At 38.5% G+C, this 21,384-nt stretch overlaps 1 protein-coding gene across 3 annotated transcripts in view; it reads left to right on the top strand.

The window, feature by feature from the left end:
• The first annotated feature begins 838 nt into the window (after positions 1-838).
• IPO7 (importin 7) overlaps positions 839-21,384 on the top strand; it is a 38,463-nt gene continuing 17,917 nt past the window's right edge. For all 3 annotated transcript variants that reach the window (XR_012995851.1, XM_076344018.1, XM_076344020.1), the window contains exons 1-10: positions 839-1,022; positions 8,558-8,639; positions 10,290-10,443; positions 10,786-10,944; positions 13,733-13,889; positions 14,531-14,620; positions 15,058-15,152; positions 15,252-15,336; positions 20,249-20,383; positions 20,919-21,018. Coding sequence is in view for 2 of the 3 variants with exons in the window: in XM_076344018.1 (XP_076200133.1) it covers positions 939-1,022; positions 8,558-8,639; positions 10,290-10,443; positions 10,786-10,944; positions 13,733-13,889; positions 14,531-14,620; positions 15,058-15,152; positions 15,252-15,336; positions 20,249-20,383; positions 20,919-21,018 (1,141 nt within the window). In the remaining variant the exon portion in view is untranslated. The remainder of the gene's footprint in view (positions 1,023-8,557; positions 8,640-10,289; positions 10,444-10,785; positions 10,945-13,732; positions 13,890-14,530; positions 14,621-15,057; positions 15,153-15,251; positions 15,337-20,248; positions 20,384-20,918; positions 21,019-21,384) is intronic.

Raw genomic sequence — 21,384 nt, 5'->3', positions numbered from 1 at the left:
TTGTAGGATAAAGCCTGCAGATGTGACTTATACAGGACCAACATAAGCAGTCCAATTCTGATTTTGTGACCGAGTCAACCCCTCCAGAAATGACAGCTCTGTTTATATTTATTCTCTGACACATCTTCGGGACTTTTTTTTTCTTTTTTGCTGAAACTAGCAGAACAAAACGCTGGGTTTTCCCAAATGCTTAAGAACTGTTTGCACCTTGTGCCCATTATAAAGCAAGCGCCTTTAAAGGAAACCTATGCCTCCACGCATCCCTTCTTCCAAGTCGCTCCGAAAACGGGAAGCGTACGTGGTAAAAGGACGGACTTTCGATAAAACAACGGATTCCACTTAATCTTAACGCAGCTGATGAGTTCAGGGCAGAGCGCCTACCGGCCTTCCCCGCCCGCAGATGCGGGCAGCCCAGCCCCCTGCAGCCAGCGGCGCCTACGGCAAGGCCGAGGTCGTCTTCAGGCCCCTTCCACAGGCCAGCGCCGCTCCCCGGGCTGCCCCGAACACAACACGCCCCCCGAGGTGGCAGGCCGGGCAGCGAGCCCTCACACCGGGGGGGAACCGAGCGGCGGACCCCTCTCCGTCCCTCCCCTCCCCTCAGCGTGCGGGGGCGGAGGCGCGGCCTCCCTACAACTGCGCCCGCCGCCCGCCGCTTCGGTTTGGCGGGGCGGGCGGCAGTTGGGCGCGCGGCGGCGACCGGTGGGGCGGCCGTTAGACTACAGGTCCCGTGGCGCCCCGCGGCGCGGAGGCGGGGCGCGAGCGGCGGAAGGGGCGCCGCTCCCTGGCGGCGGCGGGGGGCAGCTCTATCCGGGCCTTTGGCGCTTTCCCTTCCTTTCGCGCCGGCGGCCGCTGCGAGGCGGCGGGTCCATGTGCGCACGGCGCGGCGCGGCCCCGGCCCCTGCCCTCCGCCTCCTCCTCTTCCCCCCGCCGCCGCCACCATGGACCCTAACACCATCATCGAGGCCCTCCGGGGTACCATGGATCCGGCGTTGCGGGAAGCCGCCGAGAGGCAGCTTAACGAGGTGAGGGTGCCGGCGGGGCCTGGGCCGGGGCCGCTGCGATACTGGAAAGCTGAGGGGACGGCGGCGCGGGCGGCGGGGTCGGGGCAGGCCTGTGTGAGCGGGAAGCGGGTCAGGCCCGGCCCGGCGGGGGCGGTGGGACGGGGCCGAGGGCGCGGGGAGACGGGGCTGAGGGAGTGTGGGGGGGTGGAACCCTCCCCCCCCCCCCCCCCCCGCTCCCTCAGCCCCGTCTCCCCGCGCCCTCGGCCCCTTCCCGCCGCCGGGCCCCGCCTGGTGTCCCGGCGGCTGCGGGCCGGGCCCAGCCGCCCGACTCGCATTGTCCCCGGCACATGGCAGCGGGGCCTCCGGCTGGGGCCAGGCCAGGCCATGCCGTACCGGGCGGGGCTGCTCAAGGGGGGAATTTAGCGGCAGAAAGCGGTCGGCGTTGGGGAGGTGGCCCCCGTTGCCTTTCCTGTCGGTAACAAATTATCTTCATTGTTTTCCTGCTCAGCCGGGGAAAGGGTAATCTATAGAGGGGTGTTTAAAATCGTCGGTGGTGCAGGTCCCCGGTGGCCCAGAGGCTGGACCCAGTCCTGCCTAGGACTGTCTAAGGGCAGTCTTTGGATGTAGAAGGCAGTAATTTGTCAACGGGAAAGGAGGTAGCAAGACCCACATCACTTTATAAGTAGTGCAGCCTATTAGCATAAGAGTGGCCTGGGCTGAGTTCAGAAATAAATCTGATTTGGTTATTTGGTGTTCGTACAAATCCTTTGGACTCCAGGTTTGGCAGCGCTGTTGAGGTAGGTGTGCTTTCTGGGTGTAGTATCGACACGTGCCCAAGAGACGGGGAAGACAGGGTTCTCAACCCAGATATGTCATCCGCTTAGACTATATTCATGTGTCATATTGGGCTATAACAAAACCAGCAGGTCCTAGTTCTACAGGTTTCAACTTTGGAAGAAGATTATATTTTTGTTCTACTTAACTCCACCCGGTAGGTGAAAACTTTTCTTTATTGATGAGAGACAGCTATGGAACTTTTAGACATTTTGAAAAAAAGGTGTTCTAGTGTTTGACTCAGAGAAAAGGTGATAGCTTGATGGAGGAGGTGAAGGATAAGCCTGTGTGGCAGCTCTTGTGGTGCCTTTAGTTGGCCTTTTCCACAAACGTTTTTCTTTGTTGCTCTTAAGCAGACTTGAGGCCTGACAAAATACATTTAATGCAACAGATGTTCAGCAGAGCTTAGATAAAGGTGGGTCAAATGTTCTGGTGGTAGAGGAACTTTCAAGAACTAAAGGTATAGTTTCCCGTATTATAAAAAAGTGTAATTAAGCTGAATTCCTGCCTGTCATTTAATAAGTGAATGGCCAATAAATATTAGGTACATTTGAAATAGATAGCTGTAAAACTACTCAATGTTTAATTGAGGTTTGTATAAAGTAATTGCCTATCTTTTCCATATACTTCAGTAAAAAAGTATTCTATTTCTTATTTAAACCAAAAGTGAAAATACTGTAGTTGCCTATAAAGACAGTAATATATATGACATCTTAAGCTGGCCCCAAAATGCAATTTTTTGTGTTCTATGCATGTCAATATCTATATATAGTAACTTGCTTGAAATCTATTTTAGCTATTTTCTGCAGGTATTGAGTTGCTGAACATGCAGGAAATTATGTTCTGTGCCAGTCGGGGTCTTCAGCAAATGGCTAACTGTTGCATGAAGGATCATGCTCACCGGCAACTGGCTTTTGTTCACACTTTTGAATGAAAACATCATGGTCTATCATGTACTACACATGTATTAAATTAGTATAAAGTCCAAATATCTGTGCCCCTTTAAAAACACCAGACATTATTGAACCAGTGCATAAGAATTCTTTATCATTGGAAAGGTAGCCTCACTAATCTTTCACAGACCTTTTGTGATGAAAATATTTGTTAAACCCTAAATCTGCAACCACTTGTACATATATTTAGTTTTAGTCAACATGCATGGTCTTGGTTTTGCATAGGTTTATTGAAGTTAGTTATGCATTTGCTTGTAGGATACTAGTCTAAATTTGTTAACTGTTAGGGCAATTGTGTTACCAGGTAATATTTTATTTCAGGTATGGGGGTCTCTTTTTCCATAAAGATGAAATCACACAGCAGCGAATGCTATTCTTGCACGTGGCCAGGCACATACAAGTGTTTTTATAATTTAAGTTTAATAGTTGTCCTTGGTTGACCTTTTAGTTTACCTTTTATTTGTCTGAAGTGCCTCTCTTGAGCTGATGAGACTAGTTGTCAGTAGAATGGTCATTTTACCTTATCAGAAAAGAACATGCTTCAGTCAGTAATTGGTATTCCTCATTAATGGAAGAGTTAAGTATTAGATCTGTCTTCATCATAATCCACAAAGTTTCCACTGACTGGAGAAGGGAACCGGGGTGTGTGATTCTTGGTTTGTCTAGGCTTTGTTATTTTTCCTTTGACCTTGGCTAAGTCATGAATTGTTCTATGCTTTATTTCTTCTTTCACTAAGTTTTATCAGGTTATATTGCTTGCACATAAAATGCTGTGAGAACTTTTTGAGTTGAGCTATGCTTAAAAAAAAAAAAAAAAAAGCACCTATCTCAGTCTCTTTGGCTTTACTTTCCTCATTGTGAAAATAAGTTATAGGGAATGACACCACTAGCTCTTGTGCCCGACAGCTTCTCATGTAATTTCCAGCTGATTATGTACTCTGAGGTGTTTGCCCATCTCAGTCCCTGGCTTACAGGGGAAAACTGTGTTTTGCAAGGACTTAGAACCAGACTCTTCAAGTAAGCTACTGGAAAGCAGCAAGAAGACGTTGCCTTTTGAAAGTGTCTTTGTACTGCATGTAAAGTGTTTCCCAGAAATGGTGATGAAAATAGGTATTTTTAACTATGCAGCTATGGAATAAGACTCTGAAAATAATACACAGTGGTGTTTCATCTTTTAATATCAACATGTTAGAAAGGTGCAGTTGCTAGATAATACTTTCCTTGCAAGTTTCTTCTTTGTAATTCTAGGGGATTTATAACTTAACTGTTATGTATGTCTTGTAAGTATCTGAGATTAACCTCAGTAGATATGAGCTATTAAGACATCTTTTTCGACTAACAACCCAATTTTTGTATCTAAGAATGTTTTTAAAAAAAAAAAAAGAGCAATCCCCAATAGCTCAAAATTTTTTTAAGTCAAAGCTTAACTGACTTTGTTTAGGAAAATGTTATCCTGTTGCCCTACTGAAAAAGTGTATTTCAGAAGTCATGTTTAAGCTTTTTCATGTTCCAATATAAGCGACAGGGGAAGGAAAAATGCTTTAGCTTGTTGACTAGTCGCCATAGCACGCCATCGGTTTAACAGAATACAGTAGGGCCTAGTTCAGTGTCTTTCATTGCCTGCTTAATAGATACAAATGTCAGAACGATGGAATGATTAAATTAAATGATTGGACTCTAACTACTGGGAGCTTTGGAGTGAAAGGTTGTCGAAGGGGAAAAAGCAAGCTGCTTATTACCCGGTGCCTTTCACCGAGGAATTTCCAAATGCTGAAGTGCTATGTTTTGGATACTTTGAGGGTAGGTATTTATAGTGTTACCCCCATCTTTAATTTTTTTTAACCTTTTCTAACATGGTCTTCGTGTGTAACACCTACGGCTATATATTGTAGTGTGAGTAAGAACAAGAATAGAGCATGAGTTTCCTGGCTCTGATTGTTAGATCATGGGTTCTCTTTTAAAGTTGTTACTATGACATTTTACCCAAAGTACTTGATTATTTTCACTTCCCTTAACTTCCATCTATAAGTTTTGGTGTGTGCTAGATGAGAGATGCTTTAGGAAAGGATGGTTTTAAATTTTGTGTCAAGGCTGGTCCAACACCAGAAATCCCCTTGGGGGCAGTAAGGAACCAAGTGAGCTTTGTCTTCATTAGGAAGAAGTTACATTCTTGGTGTGTGTTAACCAGTATAAGGTAAAATCCTAGCAGACAGGGCGGCTTGCCACTTTCTCATGACTTAGCAAATACTTACTGGGTGTGCTTAGCTAGCCTTTGCTAAGAGCACATTCCTTTTTCCTCTGCGAACAGAAGAGCAAACAGGCTTCAGAACTTGCAGACAGTATTCTGATGAAATGAGCATCAAGGATGTTTGCAAGATCTGATAAGCATGTATGTATTTTTGTGGACCTTAAACTGGATTTACATATACATTGTAGCTGCATAAGAGGTGGCAAAACTAGCTTGCAAAAACCTGAGGTCAGAATGACTTCCACACCTGCTGAGTTCTTAAAAAAGAATTGAAAGAGTGCTACAGGGCAGTTTGCTGATTCAGCATGGCCTAACAGTTCCTGACCTTACCTTTCTATAAAAAAACCAAATTGTTTCATCTCAATGTAATAGTTGTGTTCACCTAGTCCTGTTATGGTCTAGATCAAAAATTGCATGTAGATTTTTTCAAAATTGAAATGGGGGAGATGCACTGAATTTGTATTTTTTCAGCTCCTTTAAAAATAAATTGTAGCCTTTATTTAAATGTGTGCTATTTTGAATAACTATATAAATAACCTAGGGTTCTAGTTCAGCAATGTATAGTAAGTATTACCCTTCTGTTTTGCTTTGTTGGTAACAGTAAAGGAGGTACCTATAGTAGTGTCTGTTATGGTATGTTAAAGTCTTAATGTCTAAGAAGAATGCATGGAGGTCTTTTTACCTGAGATGAAGCTTCTTGTTTTTATCATTTAGTGGCATGCAGGCTTTGTGTGAATATGAATAACTGACTTTAGTGGGTATCGTTACTGGGGAAAAAGTTTTTCTGTATCATAATTGATTGTTGATAGTTCATATGCCATGAACTGGTCTCTTGAATGTTAACTTCAAACTTCATTTATATTTTGGAATATGTAGCTGGCATGACACTTTGAAGAAAAGTGTGTTTTAGCACATGGCTAACAAACCAACTCTTTTAGGAAAAACTGCAATGAAATATGCAAAGAGATTGTATTTTCTGGAACGGTGATTGATATTAACAGACAGTGGTGCAACGTTTGTGGTCTGATAGAATGCATTCCTCAGCTAGTGAGGCTGCATAGCAAAGATTGCTCTTGGGAAAAGTCCCTGAATTCTTTGGCTCTTAGACAACAAAGTCATACCAGTGACACGGCATGTTGGAGGATTTGTAAGGGGGAAGGACTTGAGATCAGTTTTGGTTTTGGTTTTTTAAAATGTTGAGTTACACGTTGGGGAACAGACTGACTGTGACAGAACTTTTTTTTTTCCAGTTGTCACTATAGTTCTCTAAATTTAATATTTATTTTAAAAGGGCATTTGTAAACAAGGAGCAAGAGAATAAAAGACAAAGTTTTATGGATGTCAAAACTTTAAAGTCATAGAAATTGTTTCTATTCTCCACACAGTTTAGAGTATGTGATAGCACCCATTGTGAAATCCTGATTTTAATTCTCGCATGTTGGAGCCATGGGACTTATGTGTAGAATGACACTACTTGCCAGTGGCTTTCACTGAAGTGGCATCAGCGCACCCGATTCTTCTGGAGACTGGGGCATGCATGGGCCAGCAGGATCCTTTACATTCAGATAGTTCCCTGATAGACCTTTAATGAATCTTCATTTGCAGCTCATCTTTTGTATAGCGAAGTATTCTGGCTAATCGCATGCAGTAAAACCAAAAGCTAGTATTTGTATAGAATATGTACCTAAAATAGGTGTGGGTTTTTTGTTTGGTTGGGTTTTTTAGCAGTGCTGTCAGTGAAGAGGAACATGATGTCCTGAGAGGCAGCCATCTTTGGAGAGTAAAAATACTAAAGATTAAAATAGCTGAAATGGATGTGTGTTCAGTATTTTTTTAATGCCATAGATACAAAATCAGCACCTATGTGGTGTCTTATTTTAAGTTCCGTTGTTTTTTTTCGGGTGCCAATAAAACATTGCTTGTTTTTTTTAATAGTAAAGCAAAACAAGGGGGCAAGTGACAGGTTATTGTAGTACCTGGGGTTTTATTTGACCATTCAGTACGCACATGCCTTCACGTAGCTGTCCTTACTCCTCCTCACATTTCAGTTTCTCTGGAATCACCTTCCTTTCAGTGGCATGGGAAGGGGTCATTGTAAAGAGTTTGGAAGTCCCTTATATTCCATATAGAATGCATAGAAGTGTTAATGTAGCTCTGTGTGAATTTAGTTATGAACTGAATGGCTTAAGAGGAGGCTTTGTTTGAAAAGTGCAAGGTATTTTACTTATGCTACCTTGTATTAAAAGCACAAATTATTTCTAGTCTGAATTTCTGCTTTGAACCACTAAAGGTGATAAAGTAGCTCATCCTCGTGGTTGGTTGGTGTCTGGTGCTTGAGATGTTAATAAGGATGATACTTGTAAGATTTTTAAAAACCAAGATAATGGTATAGATGTTTTGGTCCTATCCTTTAAAACTTGTTATAGTTCAAAGAATCCAGTGAAAATATATTAATTCCACATACTAATATAATTGACATTTCTTGGGAGCTTCTGTAGCTTGCTACAGGCATAGGCTCAGTCCTGTTTTTTAGTGAAGAAAAGATTTTTCTTTGGTATTTTATTAAATTTCAATATGTGGCAGTTTTGTACACTGCTGTCTATTTTTTGTTGCTTTTTGCTTTTAAGATGCAACATTTTTGTGTTCAATTTGTTTTGTTATTCCCATTAGTGCCTTGATAGTTCTTAAGCAATTTCCATGTTTTTTATTGAAATGGATAGTTTTTATTAAAAAGATAGTTTTCATTATGAAAAAGAGAAAGTAATCCTTCATTTTTAAAATTCTAGGATTAAATGCTTTTCAATTTCCAAACATGAAATACATTGCAAATTTTCACTATTGAAAAGGTAGCTCTTAAGTTTATCATAGTCATTGTGGAAAGACATTAGTTTGCACTTTTAAGTCCATTTTATGCAGACTGTAATATGACCTTATTCGTAGGTGAGTTAAAGGTCTCCATACTGTTGGTTTGCTGTTGTATAGGTATGCTGACAGTTGCTGCAATAACGCATAAATGGTCACTTGAAGGTGTTTTTTTAGAAAGATGAACTATGAGTTGGACAGGCTTGCTTAAGGCTGGGCTTAGTTTTAAAACATTGTTGCCATCTGTTTCTTAGATTATTATATGATGAATTCATACCTTGTTAAAGGTCACTGTAAACTTGCTGCACTTGGGTTTTTCTTGCTATTTAGATATTCTTCTTTCAAGTAAGTATTTGTTCTGAATGAAGAACATGTTTGGTGAATGTAAAAGGCTGATTCCTGAAGCCTGTTTAATGATTTCTTCAACTCCATTACCTTAAACGGTAGGGTTTTTCCTCCCCCACGCTGTCTTCGGAATACAGCGAGCATGAAACTTTGGAATGCTTTGGTTGATTAGCTGACTACTGTGAAACTGTCTGAATTGCTGGTATTCTATTGATTGCATTACATCATTATAAAGATATTGTAAAACCTAACGGGAGTATTCTAATACTTAACAAACTATGACTAAATAATATTCTTTTTTTTTTCCTTTACAGGCTCATAAGTCAGTGAACTTTGTTTCAACTCTGCTTCAGATCACTATGTCCGAGCAACTGGATTTACCAGTGAGACAGGCAGGCAAGTTTGCAAATCTTTTTTCATTGTATCTACTTTAATGGTGCATACACACAAATAAGTATGCAGGTACTGTTGAAGAATTCTAATGGTTTTAATCTCAAATACTCAAAAGTTGGGAGTCACTCGAATTAACAGTCATCATGAACTATATGTGGCACCATACACTGAATAGGGAAGACAGAAAGAAAAGGTGGCTGGCTTTTCAGTGATTGCTCCTCTTTATCTCTAGCGAGCAGTGGTCTTTGGGGAAACAGAATGGTTTATGATGCTAGTACACTTCGTCCAAGGAGGTAATTTAGCCTTGTACTAGTATGCTAATGTTTCTAAACATTTTAAGTGGAAGAAAAGAAATTATGACTTTTGTCATAATCACCCTGCTGATTTGCACATGAGCCATCAGTAAAATTGGGTATTGAATATTAGCAACTCCAAACATCACCTTAAAGCTGCTATGATTTCTTGATAGAGGCTGCTAATACGATAATTCAGTGGTTTTTCTGACAGTTCATGAAGTGTGATCATGATCACTTATTTGGATCTTCCACGTAGTAGACTATTCTAAGTTGTAGCATAAGCCTAACTTGCTTTTTTATCTTACTGCTTGGGGGTACCATTCAGATGATGACTCAAAAAAGTTACTGCTTACCATGTATAACATGCAAAAAAAGGGGCAGGTTTGAAAACAACATCTGAAAATTCACCCTCAGTGTAAGCCAATTAAAAACCAAAGCAGTCTGTAGAGAGTGGAGACAACTCATACAACACATAGCTTACAAACAGTGCATGTTTTGCAAAGCAATTAATGGCATGATAAATCCCACTGAGGACAGATTGAAGTCTGCATCACTTCAGTCTTGTAATAGCACATATCTGATGAGCGTTTCTTACCTTTGCATACCCTTTCAGAAACTCTTTGGTTTCTGAATCTTCAGAAGGCGCATATGAAATTTGGGAAGAGAAGTTGCTTTCTGGATTTGTACATAAAATTAGATTAATAGTAACTTTGTTATTAGTTTGTCATTTGAGATTTCCTGTTGCATTTTGTAAGTCCTTTTCTTTCCAAGTGCTGTAATCTATGTTCTGCCACGTAAGCAGTTTGGATTTGGTTGTTGAATGGTAAATGCAGGCATTTGTGCCAGCAGCCTGATTGCTACAAAATGCTGTGGCCCATAACCTTGGTATAAAGGAGCTCTGTTTCTCTTTAGCATTCACTCCTGTATCACAAACTTAATTAGATTTTTTTTTTTGCTTACAAGGGATGTTTTAGGTAGTCATTAGTATTGATTAGCTTTGTTTTAATGACAATACTGTGAAAATAATTATAAAGGATTTTTCAAAAGTGTGTTGCTAAAATGTTCCATAATTATTTATCTATAGCACAGATAAAAGCAATATGTTTAGTGTTTTTATATGAAAACACATTCTTTACAGAACTGAAAATAGACATCACAATAACTGGGTAAAAGAGTATCAACCTAGTAAATTATTAGTTAATTTGCATGGTTTATGTATTTTGATTCTCCTACTCAGAAATGGTCAATGGATTAGTTGTTTCAATCAGTTTTGTTCTAAAATAGATTTGTTTGCAAAATGCGTGTTTGTTTTGTACTTTGAATGGCTGTCAGCTGATTTGCCACTTTCGTCTCACAGGGGTTATCTACTTGAAAAATATGATAACCCAGTATTGGCCAGATCGTGAAACTGCACCAGGAGAGATTCCACCTTACTCCATCCCAGAAGAAGATAGACACTGTATTCGTGAAAATATTGTAGAAGCCATTATTCACTCTCCTGAGCTGATTAGGTATGCAGTTTTAACCTGTTTATGAATTTGCTGTGGTTTCTGACTGGGTTTCTTTTTTTTTTTGCACAGCTAAGATCACCTGCGTGCGAAGCATCATTGTCATACACTGTGTATCCTAAGCATAGAATTAATGTAGATAGAAAAACAGTTTTCAGCTTGTGTAGCATGTAGAAATTTAAAGTTCCTCAAATGGAGAATATTAAGCAGGAAGTACAGAACCTAAACCTTCTAAACAAAACACTAAATAAGTCTAAGTTTGGGCAATATTAGCTGTTTCAACACCACAACAATATTATTAAAAATAATAGTAACTCATTTAATCATTGTGCGTTTGATTTCTAGAGTACAGCTTACTACTTGCATTCACCATATTATCAAGCATGATTATCCTAGTCGCTGGACTGCAGTTGTGGAGAAAATTGGATTTTATCTTCAGTCTGACAACAGTGCTTGTTGGCTTGGAATTCTTCTTTGTCTTTATCAACTTGTGAAAAACTATGAGTAAGTTTTTTTCCTACCATATAAAACAGCAGACTTAATATATTTGTGTGTATTTTTTCTATTCTGTATGTATATTGTAACCATGCAGAATTGCGTGTGGGATTGCGCAAAGGTGATAGAAATCTAATTTTAGAAAATATTCTTGCATACTCGCTAGGCAGATGTTGGCTCATGTATCTTCTCCACTAAGAAATTACAGGAAAAGTACCTTCATTAAAGGTTTGAGATCAGAAAAAGGAGGGTGTTTTAAAGCCTTAATTTGGTAGTTGTTTTTTATGGATTGATAGCAGTAAGAAAGTCTGCTAAAAATCATGACTTTTGCAGAAAATGATTATTTATTTAAACCAGCTTTAGACTCTAAACAATTTGTACTCTAGGTATCCGTGACAGTAAACATATAATAAGGTTTCAAAGTATGAAATCTTGAATGTTAGGAAGTTCAGAAGTAGTTGACTGATTGGTATGATCATTTTGATAGCCTCATCCAACCCATCATAGGAAATCTTTATCAAAGCCCGCTGTTCTCCTATATGCAAGGCATTGGGCTAGGATACAGGTGAATGTTCTTTGTATCTGGTATTATGCTCAGAGCTTTAAAGTTGAGGTTGCACTTTGAGAAGTTGTGTGGAGCTTAGCTGCTGCTGCTGGCATGTAGGAAGCTCATTTGAGCTGGGTCAGATAAAAGTGCCATCCTGGAGTCAGGGAATTGTAGTAGTGGTACTGATGGAATCCACAACTTGCTCTTTCAAAGCACTGTCATGCATAACATTTGTTTCAGGTACTTGATTTAAAATGTTGCATTGAAAAATTTCATTGTCTAATTCCATGAATTTTACATAAATTAGTGTAAAACAGGTAAATATCAGTTTCTCAAAAATCCTTTTTTACAGGAATTCTATAAAGACCTTTGTAATCCCATGTTGGAGTTTTTTCGGTGGCTGAAAATTGCAAGTCCTGCTAGAAAAGGAAAATAAACTCATTTCTTACTTGATCTTCAATTCAAACATCTTTAACCAAATATACAGCAGAGATCTGTGAGATACAAAACATGAAGTGTTCACTGGTAGTGTATTATGATTACAGAAATCCTTGTTTAGGGAAGAATTTTGATGTGACCACAGTCACTGTGTGATTAACTAAGGTAACAGGTGTTTTCATAATCTTAGTTGATCAAACACTTTAGGTGAGGCCAGCAACTGCTCATACTTGTTTAGCTTTCTGGTGAAGTCAACAAGGGTTGGTTTCACAAATCATGTAGGAATATGGACATTTCATTGCATAACAATATGGGTGCAAGCAGGTCTCTAAAATTTGTTGAATTACTAATGTCAGGGGTTTTTTTGGAAAAATCTGCATAATGTGACTTTGATCAAGTTTTTACTGCTTGAGTTGTAGGAATATTTAGCTATTGAATTTTTTTTTCTTAATGTAAATATCTTGGGGCTTTTCAACTTCCCCCCCCCCCCCCCCAATCCAGCCAGCAAGATCAAATGGCGGCTCTGTGCATAGCCATTTTTTCTGGTCTTTTTCAATTGTCTTTTACAGAAATTAGAAACTGAGTTTTCCTGAGCAACATTTAATCCTTATATTTAGATTTCTATTTCAGAAAAATATATGGAAACTATATTATTGAACAGGATTTTGGAGCTCAGTGTTCTGTAGTAGTTTTTACAGAACGTGCCATCTGGCAGCAGATTGAGTAGACTTTATCTTATATTTCTGCAAATTGGCACTTTTTAAGAGGCTGAGCATTGGTATTTAATATTAGTGAAAAGTCTACTAAAAATGTATTAAAAAAAACCCAAACCAAAACCCAATCCCCCAACCCAAAAATCTCCCACAAGAGTCCAAGAGTATTATAGTATTGATTGCTTAATCAGAACTAAAGCTGTACTGTACAGTCTTAAAGTGATATTTTACTTTGTTCTTACTGTCCTCACCAGTATGGACAAGATCCTATTCTGCTGTGATAACTCTTGAGTCAATAAGGACTTTCTTCTTTGTAAGTTAAAAGTTGGGGGGAAGATTTCAAAATGTGGCTTCGCTTCCTTTCAGGAATTTTGAAATGTTTTGAGAAAGGAAATGGAGCCTTGTTTTCAACATAGGCAAACTGGTGGACTGTCACCAGCATGGGAAGGTCTGAGGTACTATTTCAAGGGGGATTGCAAATGAAGCCTGCTCAGAGTCCGCCACATACCCTTGAAGCCTGCATTCTCTATCAAATTGTTAGATTTGGGCAAATTAAATGGTAAGATGTGAGAGACATCAATGGTAAACTGTGAGAGACTTCACAGTTTACTTTCTTCAATGTCAGCGAATTAATCTAGCTTCTGGAAATATTTTGATAAACTGTGAACTCTGGTAAATGTCTTTCTGGAATTTTACTGACTAGCCCAGCATCTGCCATTCTTGGCAATAAACGTTTACCTTTTGCTTGCAGTTTTTGTAGTGCTCTGATTGCTTTCCAGTATAGAAATGGTGTGGCTGAACAAGATGTAGTATTCAAAGTGAATAAGTTGGCAGGAGTGCATTACCAGCAGAAAACTAATGTGGATATATAGTGGAGTAATGGATGCTCAGTGGTTTTCTAACTTGCCTTTTAACTGTAATGTTGTCTGGCTATAGCTTTATTTCAAATTCTGTAACAAGAAATGGCTAGGTTTTTAAACATTGTATGTTGTTATGAACTGTAATATAACCCACTTGCGTCTACACTGGGGAAAGGTGAACTTTTAAAATTCAAAAGCTACCTGAAAGATCTACAAAACTAGTTTGTTCTTGTCTAAAGGTACAAGAAACCAGAGGAGCGAAGTCCTTTGATAGCTGCAATGCAACATTTTCTACCAGTTCTAAAGGACAGTTTCATTCAGCTCTTGAGTGATCCATCTGATCAGTCTGTCCTCATACAGAAACAGATCTTCAAAATATTTTATGCCCTTGTCCAGGTAAAAAATAAACTTTGTATATACTTGATCAGTAATTTAATTTAAAGCATTATGCTTTTCCTTAAAATAGTAAATGACAGAAATATTAACAATATTAGATTATATCCGAATCATTTCCCCTACTACTCAACTGTGGTATGAATCACAGGTTTTTGGTATGCTTGATTGTGCTGTACTTCTAGTTTTGTACAGTGCTATTCCTGGTTGGCATTAGATAGAACTTATGCATGCCATCCTCTAAGGTAGAGTGTTTGCTAGAAAACGATTAGAAAATCAGTTTTCTAATGACAGATTGTAGAGGCCAGACTACATAGAATTACCAGTGTAATGCAGCAGTTTGAAATTAAACTGTTAGTATGTTGTTAATTGCTTCAGAAATTAGTGTAACATCCATTTAAGTAGCGTCTTAGCATTGCATAAGCAGAATGAATTGGAGTAAAGACCTTCACCTTTGAGGATATTGAGGATATAGACTAGGTTGTGTTAAGTTCTTTAGCCTGGTTTTCCGAGTCATTTGCTAATCTTTCATGGTAGCTAAGTATAGACAAAGATTTGAAAGAGCTAAAATTCAAACTGTGAAAGTAACATTATTTTCAAATTGCTTTACAATAAATTTATTTTGCCTTTTTTTTTTACATAAGTACACATTACCTTTGGAGTTGATAAATCAGCAAAACCTGACTGAATGGATAGAAATCCTGAAGACTGTTGTCGATAGGGATGTACCAGCTGTAAGTGGCTTTTGGCTATTTATGTTTTTAAGCTTAAATATTTTTCATTCATTAGAATGTTAAAAAGTTTAACTTTTTATTTCTGCATTCTTTTTTCTCAGTAGATGCCAAGAAAATAAATTTTTAAGCTAAATAGGGTGTTTTAAACAGACTAGACAAATTTTGAAAATATGTAGCTTGTATGGGAGTTCCGTTTTCAAATTATAGCACAACTTATTTTGGCTTCTTGTTTCAAGAATGTGTTGACCATTTATGCAGCATATGTATGGGATTTATTTTTAGATATGCTGTACTTCATACTTCTATTAAGGTAGAAGTGCAAATGGTAGGTTAAAAGCAAAATATGCTATATAATTGTTCAAAATACATATAATTTGAACTCTTTGTGAATAGTTGGTAAATAATCTTTCTCCCCCCCCCCCCCCCCCCCCCCCAAGGAAACCCTTCAAGTTGATGAAGATGACAGACCTGAGTTGCCTTGGTGGAAATGCAAGAAGTGGGCTTTGCATATCTTAGCTAGACTTTTTGAGAGGTATTTTCTCTACCATTATTATTTAAAAAAAAAAAACCAAATATTTAAGTCAATAATATTGCTGCACCCTTGAATTTGCATACTTGCTTCTAATTGTAGGTATGGAAGCCCTGGTAATGTTTCCAAGGAGTACAATGAGTTTGCTGAAGTGTTCCTGAAGGCATTCGCTGTTGGTGTTCAGCAAGTAAGAAACACTGAATGTGAGGTTATTAGGATAAGTTTAGAGTTAGTAGTGATTTCTTATTTCATTACTTTCTGAAAAGGCTTCTTGCTCTTCTTCACAATTGGGTTTTTTTTAAGCACATTGGTATGGAAAGCACTGATGTCTATGGGTTAAAAGAAAAGAATGATTAAAAAAAATTATGAATTTGCCACGTAGGGCAATCCACTGAAAATAGCCTATGCAGCATTGATAATCTGTAAATAGAGTAAATGCTCTCATATAATAAGCCCTCAGATGAGCTTCAGATAAATGCTATCATTTTTTCTTTTTCTGGAGGAGATAGGTATAATATTTATGTGGTGTAGTTGACCTTACCTACCCTTTTAACTCTGATGATATAGTTCTTCTTTGACTCTATCAGTAAATACTAAGCTTTCTAGCCTTCTGCAAAAGCCTGATCAAGCAGAGGCTCACTTACAAACAGGTAAGTCTGATGGTCACTTTCCACTCATCTCCCTGTCTGGGGGTTGCCACTTCTACAGAGTCTGTTATACACAAAGCATCTTCTGGACTATAGCAGTTTCTAACCTGATGCATTAATGTTATGCCAAACTATCCTTGATTTACCTTTATTGGAGTAACTTCATGATTCAGATAGTCCTACCACATGGCAGCAACCTACAGGTTTTCCTGAAGGGACAGTATGGATTGGTGGGGCACGTTTTCTTTTGAAACAAGTTTATTTATAAAAAAACTAAAAGTAGTTTTTGTAAAATTTTCTTGTATTGGTAGTTTATTATACATTGGAGCCTCCTCAGCACACGTCACCTCCTCCTCTGGCGATATTCCAAAATCTTTGCCTTCTGGCCAGTCCATAATCACTTCCAAGATTCCTGGACGACTGGGGTTTCCTATTCAAGCCTGTTGTGTGATCAGTGCGACCCACTTACTCCACGTAGCATCAGTTGCATGATGTGTACAGGGGATCCTCCCTTTGAACATCCAGCCTAGCACCAGCAGTTGGGGTGCCAGGAGGAGCTGTGCTTCAGTGCTGATCACTTCCGAAGCAGCTCAAACCCCTTCATATGCTGCCAATACCTCTTTTTCAGTTGGAGTATAGCGGGCCTCGGATCCTCTGTATCCCCGACTCCAAAACCCTAGGGGTCGACCTTGAGCCTCCCCTGGTGCTTTCTGCCAGAGGCTCCAGGTAGGGCCGTTCTCCCCAGCTGCGGTGTAGAGCACATTTTTTACATCTTGTCCTGCCCGGACTGGCCCAAGGGCTACTGCATGAACTATCTCCTCTTTAATTTGTTCAAAAGCTTGTCGTTGCTCAGGGCCCCATTTGAAATCGTTCTTCTTCCGGGTCACTTGATAGAGAGGGTTTACGATCAGACTGTAATTTGGAATATGCATTCTCCAAAAACCCACAATGCCTAAGAAAGCTTGTGTTTCCTTTTTGCTAGTTGGTGGAGGCATGGCTGTTATTTTGTTGATCACATCCATTGGGAATTTTTGTAAAATTTCCTTGTATTGGCTCATAAATCTGTTTACACTAATGTGATTAGGTTATAAATGTAAATAGACTATTAATTATGAAAATCTCAGGGAGTGGAATGTTTTCTTCAAAGCCTTTATTTTGATCAGGAGAAAAACAGTTCTTAGTTTAGTTTCAGTTTTCTTAGTTTTTCATTCCTAATGAAATTATAATGAATTACAGGACTTTAAAAGAGGAAAAGTATCTCCTAAATACATGTTTTTTGAAGGTCATCCAAAGTATTTAAAGGGAAAAGAATATTTGTCACATTGAGTGTTAGGAAATACATCCCAGCATTCTACTCAGACAAGTGGAGTCAGTGTCGCCTTCTGAGGTGCTCATCTGTCACCTGTAGATGACATCAGACAGATAATTATTACATGCTCTTTAAGACCTTACTGGTTGCTTTGCACTTCCAAGATAAAATGAAGTTCTGACAAAAGATTGTATGGGCAAAAGAAGTCTTTGAAAAGATAAATTTAAACAGCTCAACAAAACACTTTGGTTTTTTTCTTTACCTTTTCTTTGAATCAAATTTGGTCCTTACTGTTATTGCATCTAGGAAACACCAAGAATTCAAGTCTTTCAAGAAAATTGCTAAAAAGCAAGACTTTAAAATGCTTACAGTTTCTTCCTATACAATAATGTAACTTGTTTAGAAATACAGGTTATTCTTAAGATGCTGTCCTTTATTTCTGTGCAGAAGGTAAATCTTGGATGTATGCTCAAGAAATTGAATCCTTCAGATAAATGTTACGGAACATTTTTGAACAGGATGTATTTCTTTACAAAAATTGGAAATCTGTGAAATAGTAAAGAATACAAATTCTGATAATAGCTTCACTGAGTTCTCTTTACTCTCCAAAGTATACGCACCCTTTTACATAAGAAGTAATAGATAAATATATGGTATGGGATTACAGGTTGTTCAAGTATAAACTTGAAACATACTGCTAATATTATTCTCATAATTACTTCTCATTGATTATTCTTTTTATCTACTCTATATCTTTGTCACATGCATGTCACCATCCAAAAAAAAAAAAATTCCAGTACATTCAGCATTAGTTCTAGCTAAACTTAAGTTTGGCTAAAACAGGCTGAGCTGCCTAGCTGGAATACCTTGATATTTATCCCTTGTGTTAGCAGCTGTTTTGCTCAAGACATTTCTCATTTTGAAAGACCTGATGAGCCAGAACGAAGCCCTGATTGAACACTACTGCCTGGTTGTTCCTTGGCATAGTTGCAGAATTTTCTTTATTCACCCTGGAGCCTCCATCCCACATCCTGCTTTTCCTCACTGCAGTTCTTAAACCTTTTCTTCATCTTTTTAATGTTGTTACTTATTGCATCTGAATAATGAAACTGCTTAGATTTGTGAAAAGAGAGGACCAAAACACTTGTCTTAAGTAGCATGGCTGCAAAGACCATTTGTTAGGCCTCAGCTTTGTCCTTATTTCCAAAGACTATTCCACATCCCTTCACTGACTATTAATGAATTTAGGCTTTTCTGTGTGCTGTCCTGTTACATTGGAGAATCTCTCTCAAAAAAAAGAAACTTCAGATCCTTCTAAAATTCAAACACACCAGCAAACTGGACCTTCTTGTATAAGCTTTTCCACAGAGACAATTGTATTGCTGTATGTTAAGTTCTAGTTTGCTGAACACCCAGGATTACTACTTTTGCCTAGAACAAAGAACTCCTAATTTATATTTTTTAAAAATCTTTCCTGAGCTGCCACCATGGTGTGACTTAGGCCATGGAGCCTGTCCCAGATCCATGCGTTATAAAAGTTCAGTACATGATGTTAATACAGCGATGGTCATTTCTTTGTTGCTTGTGTTGAAATTCATAAAGGAAGCCAGTCTTTAGAATGTCATGTACTCTTGTGTAAAACGCGAGAAACCCCAGTCTTCATTAGTTTCCCAATTCTGGAAAGACTGTATTTAAGGCATACCATCAAGGAAGTAAAATATGTTGCAGAGTTGTTTGTTCAATAAATTTTGTTACCAGTTTGTTAGACTCTTTTTAATGATAAACATTCTTCTTAATTGTTCTAACTTCAAGAAGCATGTTAATACTCATGTACTCGTGTTTTACTGATTTTGGAAGTGGAAACGTGTCACTTAAGGTATTGTTTTTGCAGAGAATAATTTTCTCTTTTAGTTAGTTCACAAGAGACTAAAAAAGAATTTTGACATATGTGTTCTTTGATAATCCTCAAAACAGCTGCAAGTCTGAACATTCGCTCTCTTTTCCTTTCCTATCCTAAGTCAATATCTAATGCCACCAAAGCCTTGTACTCAAGTGAGGGTAACAACCAGTAATTTCTTTAAGTGCAGGAGGCTTTTAAACATGACCAGTTAAATTCTGAGGACTAATAATGCATCTAGAGCATAAAACCATTTGTAAAGCTGTGAATTTCATGGTGAATGAATGCATCCTCTTTAAACTCAAGTGTGAGGCATCTCCTTTGGGAGAAATGCTTCAGTGCTTGTGTAATAAATGTTTTCAATGGAATTACTTTTCAAAATAATGAATTTCATTTTCCCAAAATGTTTTTCTTGGTGATATTACAGATTGATAGGTGTCTTTTCAGTTCCTTCAATTTTGGATTTTTTTTAAAAGTTGTTGTTTTCTGTGAAGAATTAAATGAAGCCCTGGAAATGGGATTTGTCATTTCTCTCCAGTTGGTGCTGCTGCTCTTGAAGGTGCAGTGTTGCCACTGACCTGGATTGGACTACAAGGAAATGCCCTTGTATTACCAATACCAAACTTTCCAGTGAGCTGGGATTTAATTACTAGTAACGGTTCCATGTCTGCTTCATGTCCTTATTCGTGGAGAGCCATGGAATTTAACAAACGTAAATCCCTGTGAATAGTTCCAAACGTCACCTCAGGAGAAGAATTGAGGCCAGAAAGCCAAGGGGAGAGGCTGGTTCATCATTCTTCATACACATACATTCTTCCTACAGTGTCATTGCTGTAAGGCTGCACAAAGGCAAGGATCAGTAGACTGTGTGAGCGTGGAGTATTTTACCAATCCAGTGTTTGGGCATGAATTTCTGTCCCCAAAGAGTGGCAAGATGGAATAATAAGCCTCAGAGGGAAAGGTCCCCTAGGCTATGTTGGTGATGAATTAGCATGTGTGTTTTGTCTTATTAAAGGATTGTATTTTTAAAAGATGTGCAGCACCTGATATGAGCTGCAAATTGCCTTACAAAATTAACAATGACATTTAGTAGAAGGATTAGTCAGTACCCATTTTAGTCTAATGAATAAACAGGGTTTTTTTGTTGGATTTAGAGGGTTCTTATGTAGGACTAGGGGGGTAGAAGTCTTCTGGTTAAAATGGTCTGTGCTCAGTATAAGCTGTTGATGAGATCTGATTTTTCTAGGTGTTGCTGAAGGTGTTGTATCAATACAAGGAAAAGCAGTACATGGCTCCTAGAGTTCTACAGCAAACTCTGAATTACATCAATCAAGGAGTGTCACATGCAGTCACCTGGAAGAATCTGAAACCTCATATTCAAGTAAACCATTTTTGGGATTTAATACTTAGATGACTCAGTAGTACATTAGTCAGTCTGTTGTACGGTGTTTCTAGCCTTGCTCTAGAACTCAGTTTTTAGGGACCTCTGTTATAAATGGGTGGTGGAAAGAGTTTAAGCCTGTTTGGTGAAGGTTACCTTGATACATGAGCAAAGCTAGCTAATTGCTTTTTTTGCTGTCAGTCCTTTGTGCTTTAATATATTAAGGATTACAGTGTAACACAGCAACACAACAAATTTGGAGATGGTGTTAACTACTGAATTTATGGCATTGAATCATTTCCACATACCATTATCCAAAGCAAATCTTATAGCTTGCGCTGTATTGTACCTCTACCTTAAGTTCAAAGATCTCTTTTTTTGTAAGGTAGCACATAAAATCCACTATGTCCAAATAGTTTTAGAATGTTACCATTTTATATGAGAAGTGACAGGATGGACAAAATCTGTGAAATACAGGGCAGAATATGGAGAATGATTTAGTAGTGCTAGCCTTTCAACTTTTTTTTTATTGCAGGGAATTATCCAAGATGTTATTTTTCCATTGATGTGCTATACAGATGCTGATGAAGAGCTTTGGCAAGAAGATCCATATGAATATATTCGCATGAAATTTGGTGAGAATTTGAAATCTACTGATGTTAAAATATGACTTCACACAAAGATGGGATTTTTATAGTTTTTTGTGAAAATAGAGATGGCTTTAATCTTAAAAGAAAGTTTGTATTATCCACATAATATAACTTCATATAGGTAACTTTTAGATATACTGGTGGAAATGATAGATAACTTGACAGTCAACAATGACACAGGTGTTTCTGCACTTGAAAAAGTAGCTAACTTTGACAGTTACAAAGCTTTTGTTATAAGTCAAACAGTCCAGGTCTTGCTAACAATAATTACGTAAGTTTAATGTTATTAAAAGTTTATGCTTTACAACAGCTAATATTTCAGGCCCTGGAGTTTTTACGATCTTAAGGAAT

This window comes from Aptenodytes patagonicus, chromosome 7 (genome assembly GCF_965638725.1).
Source record: "Aptenodytes patagonicus chromosome 7, bAptPat1.pri.cur, whole genome shotgun sequence".
NCBI lineage: Eukaryota > Metazoa > Chordata > Aves > Sphenisciformes > Spheniscidae > Aptenodytes > Aptenodytes patagonicus.
This window is presented reverse-complemented; position numbering and strand designations above follow the sequence as displayed.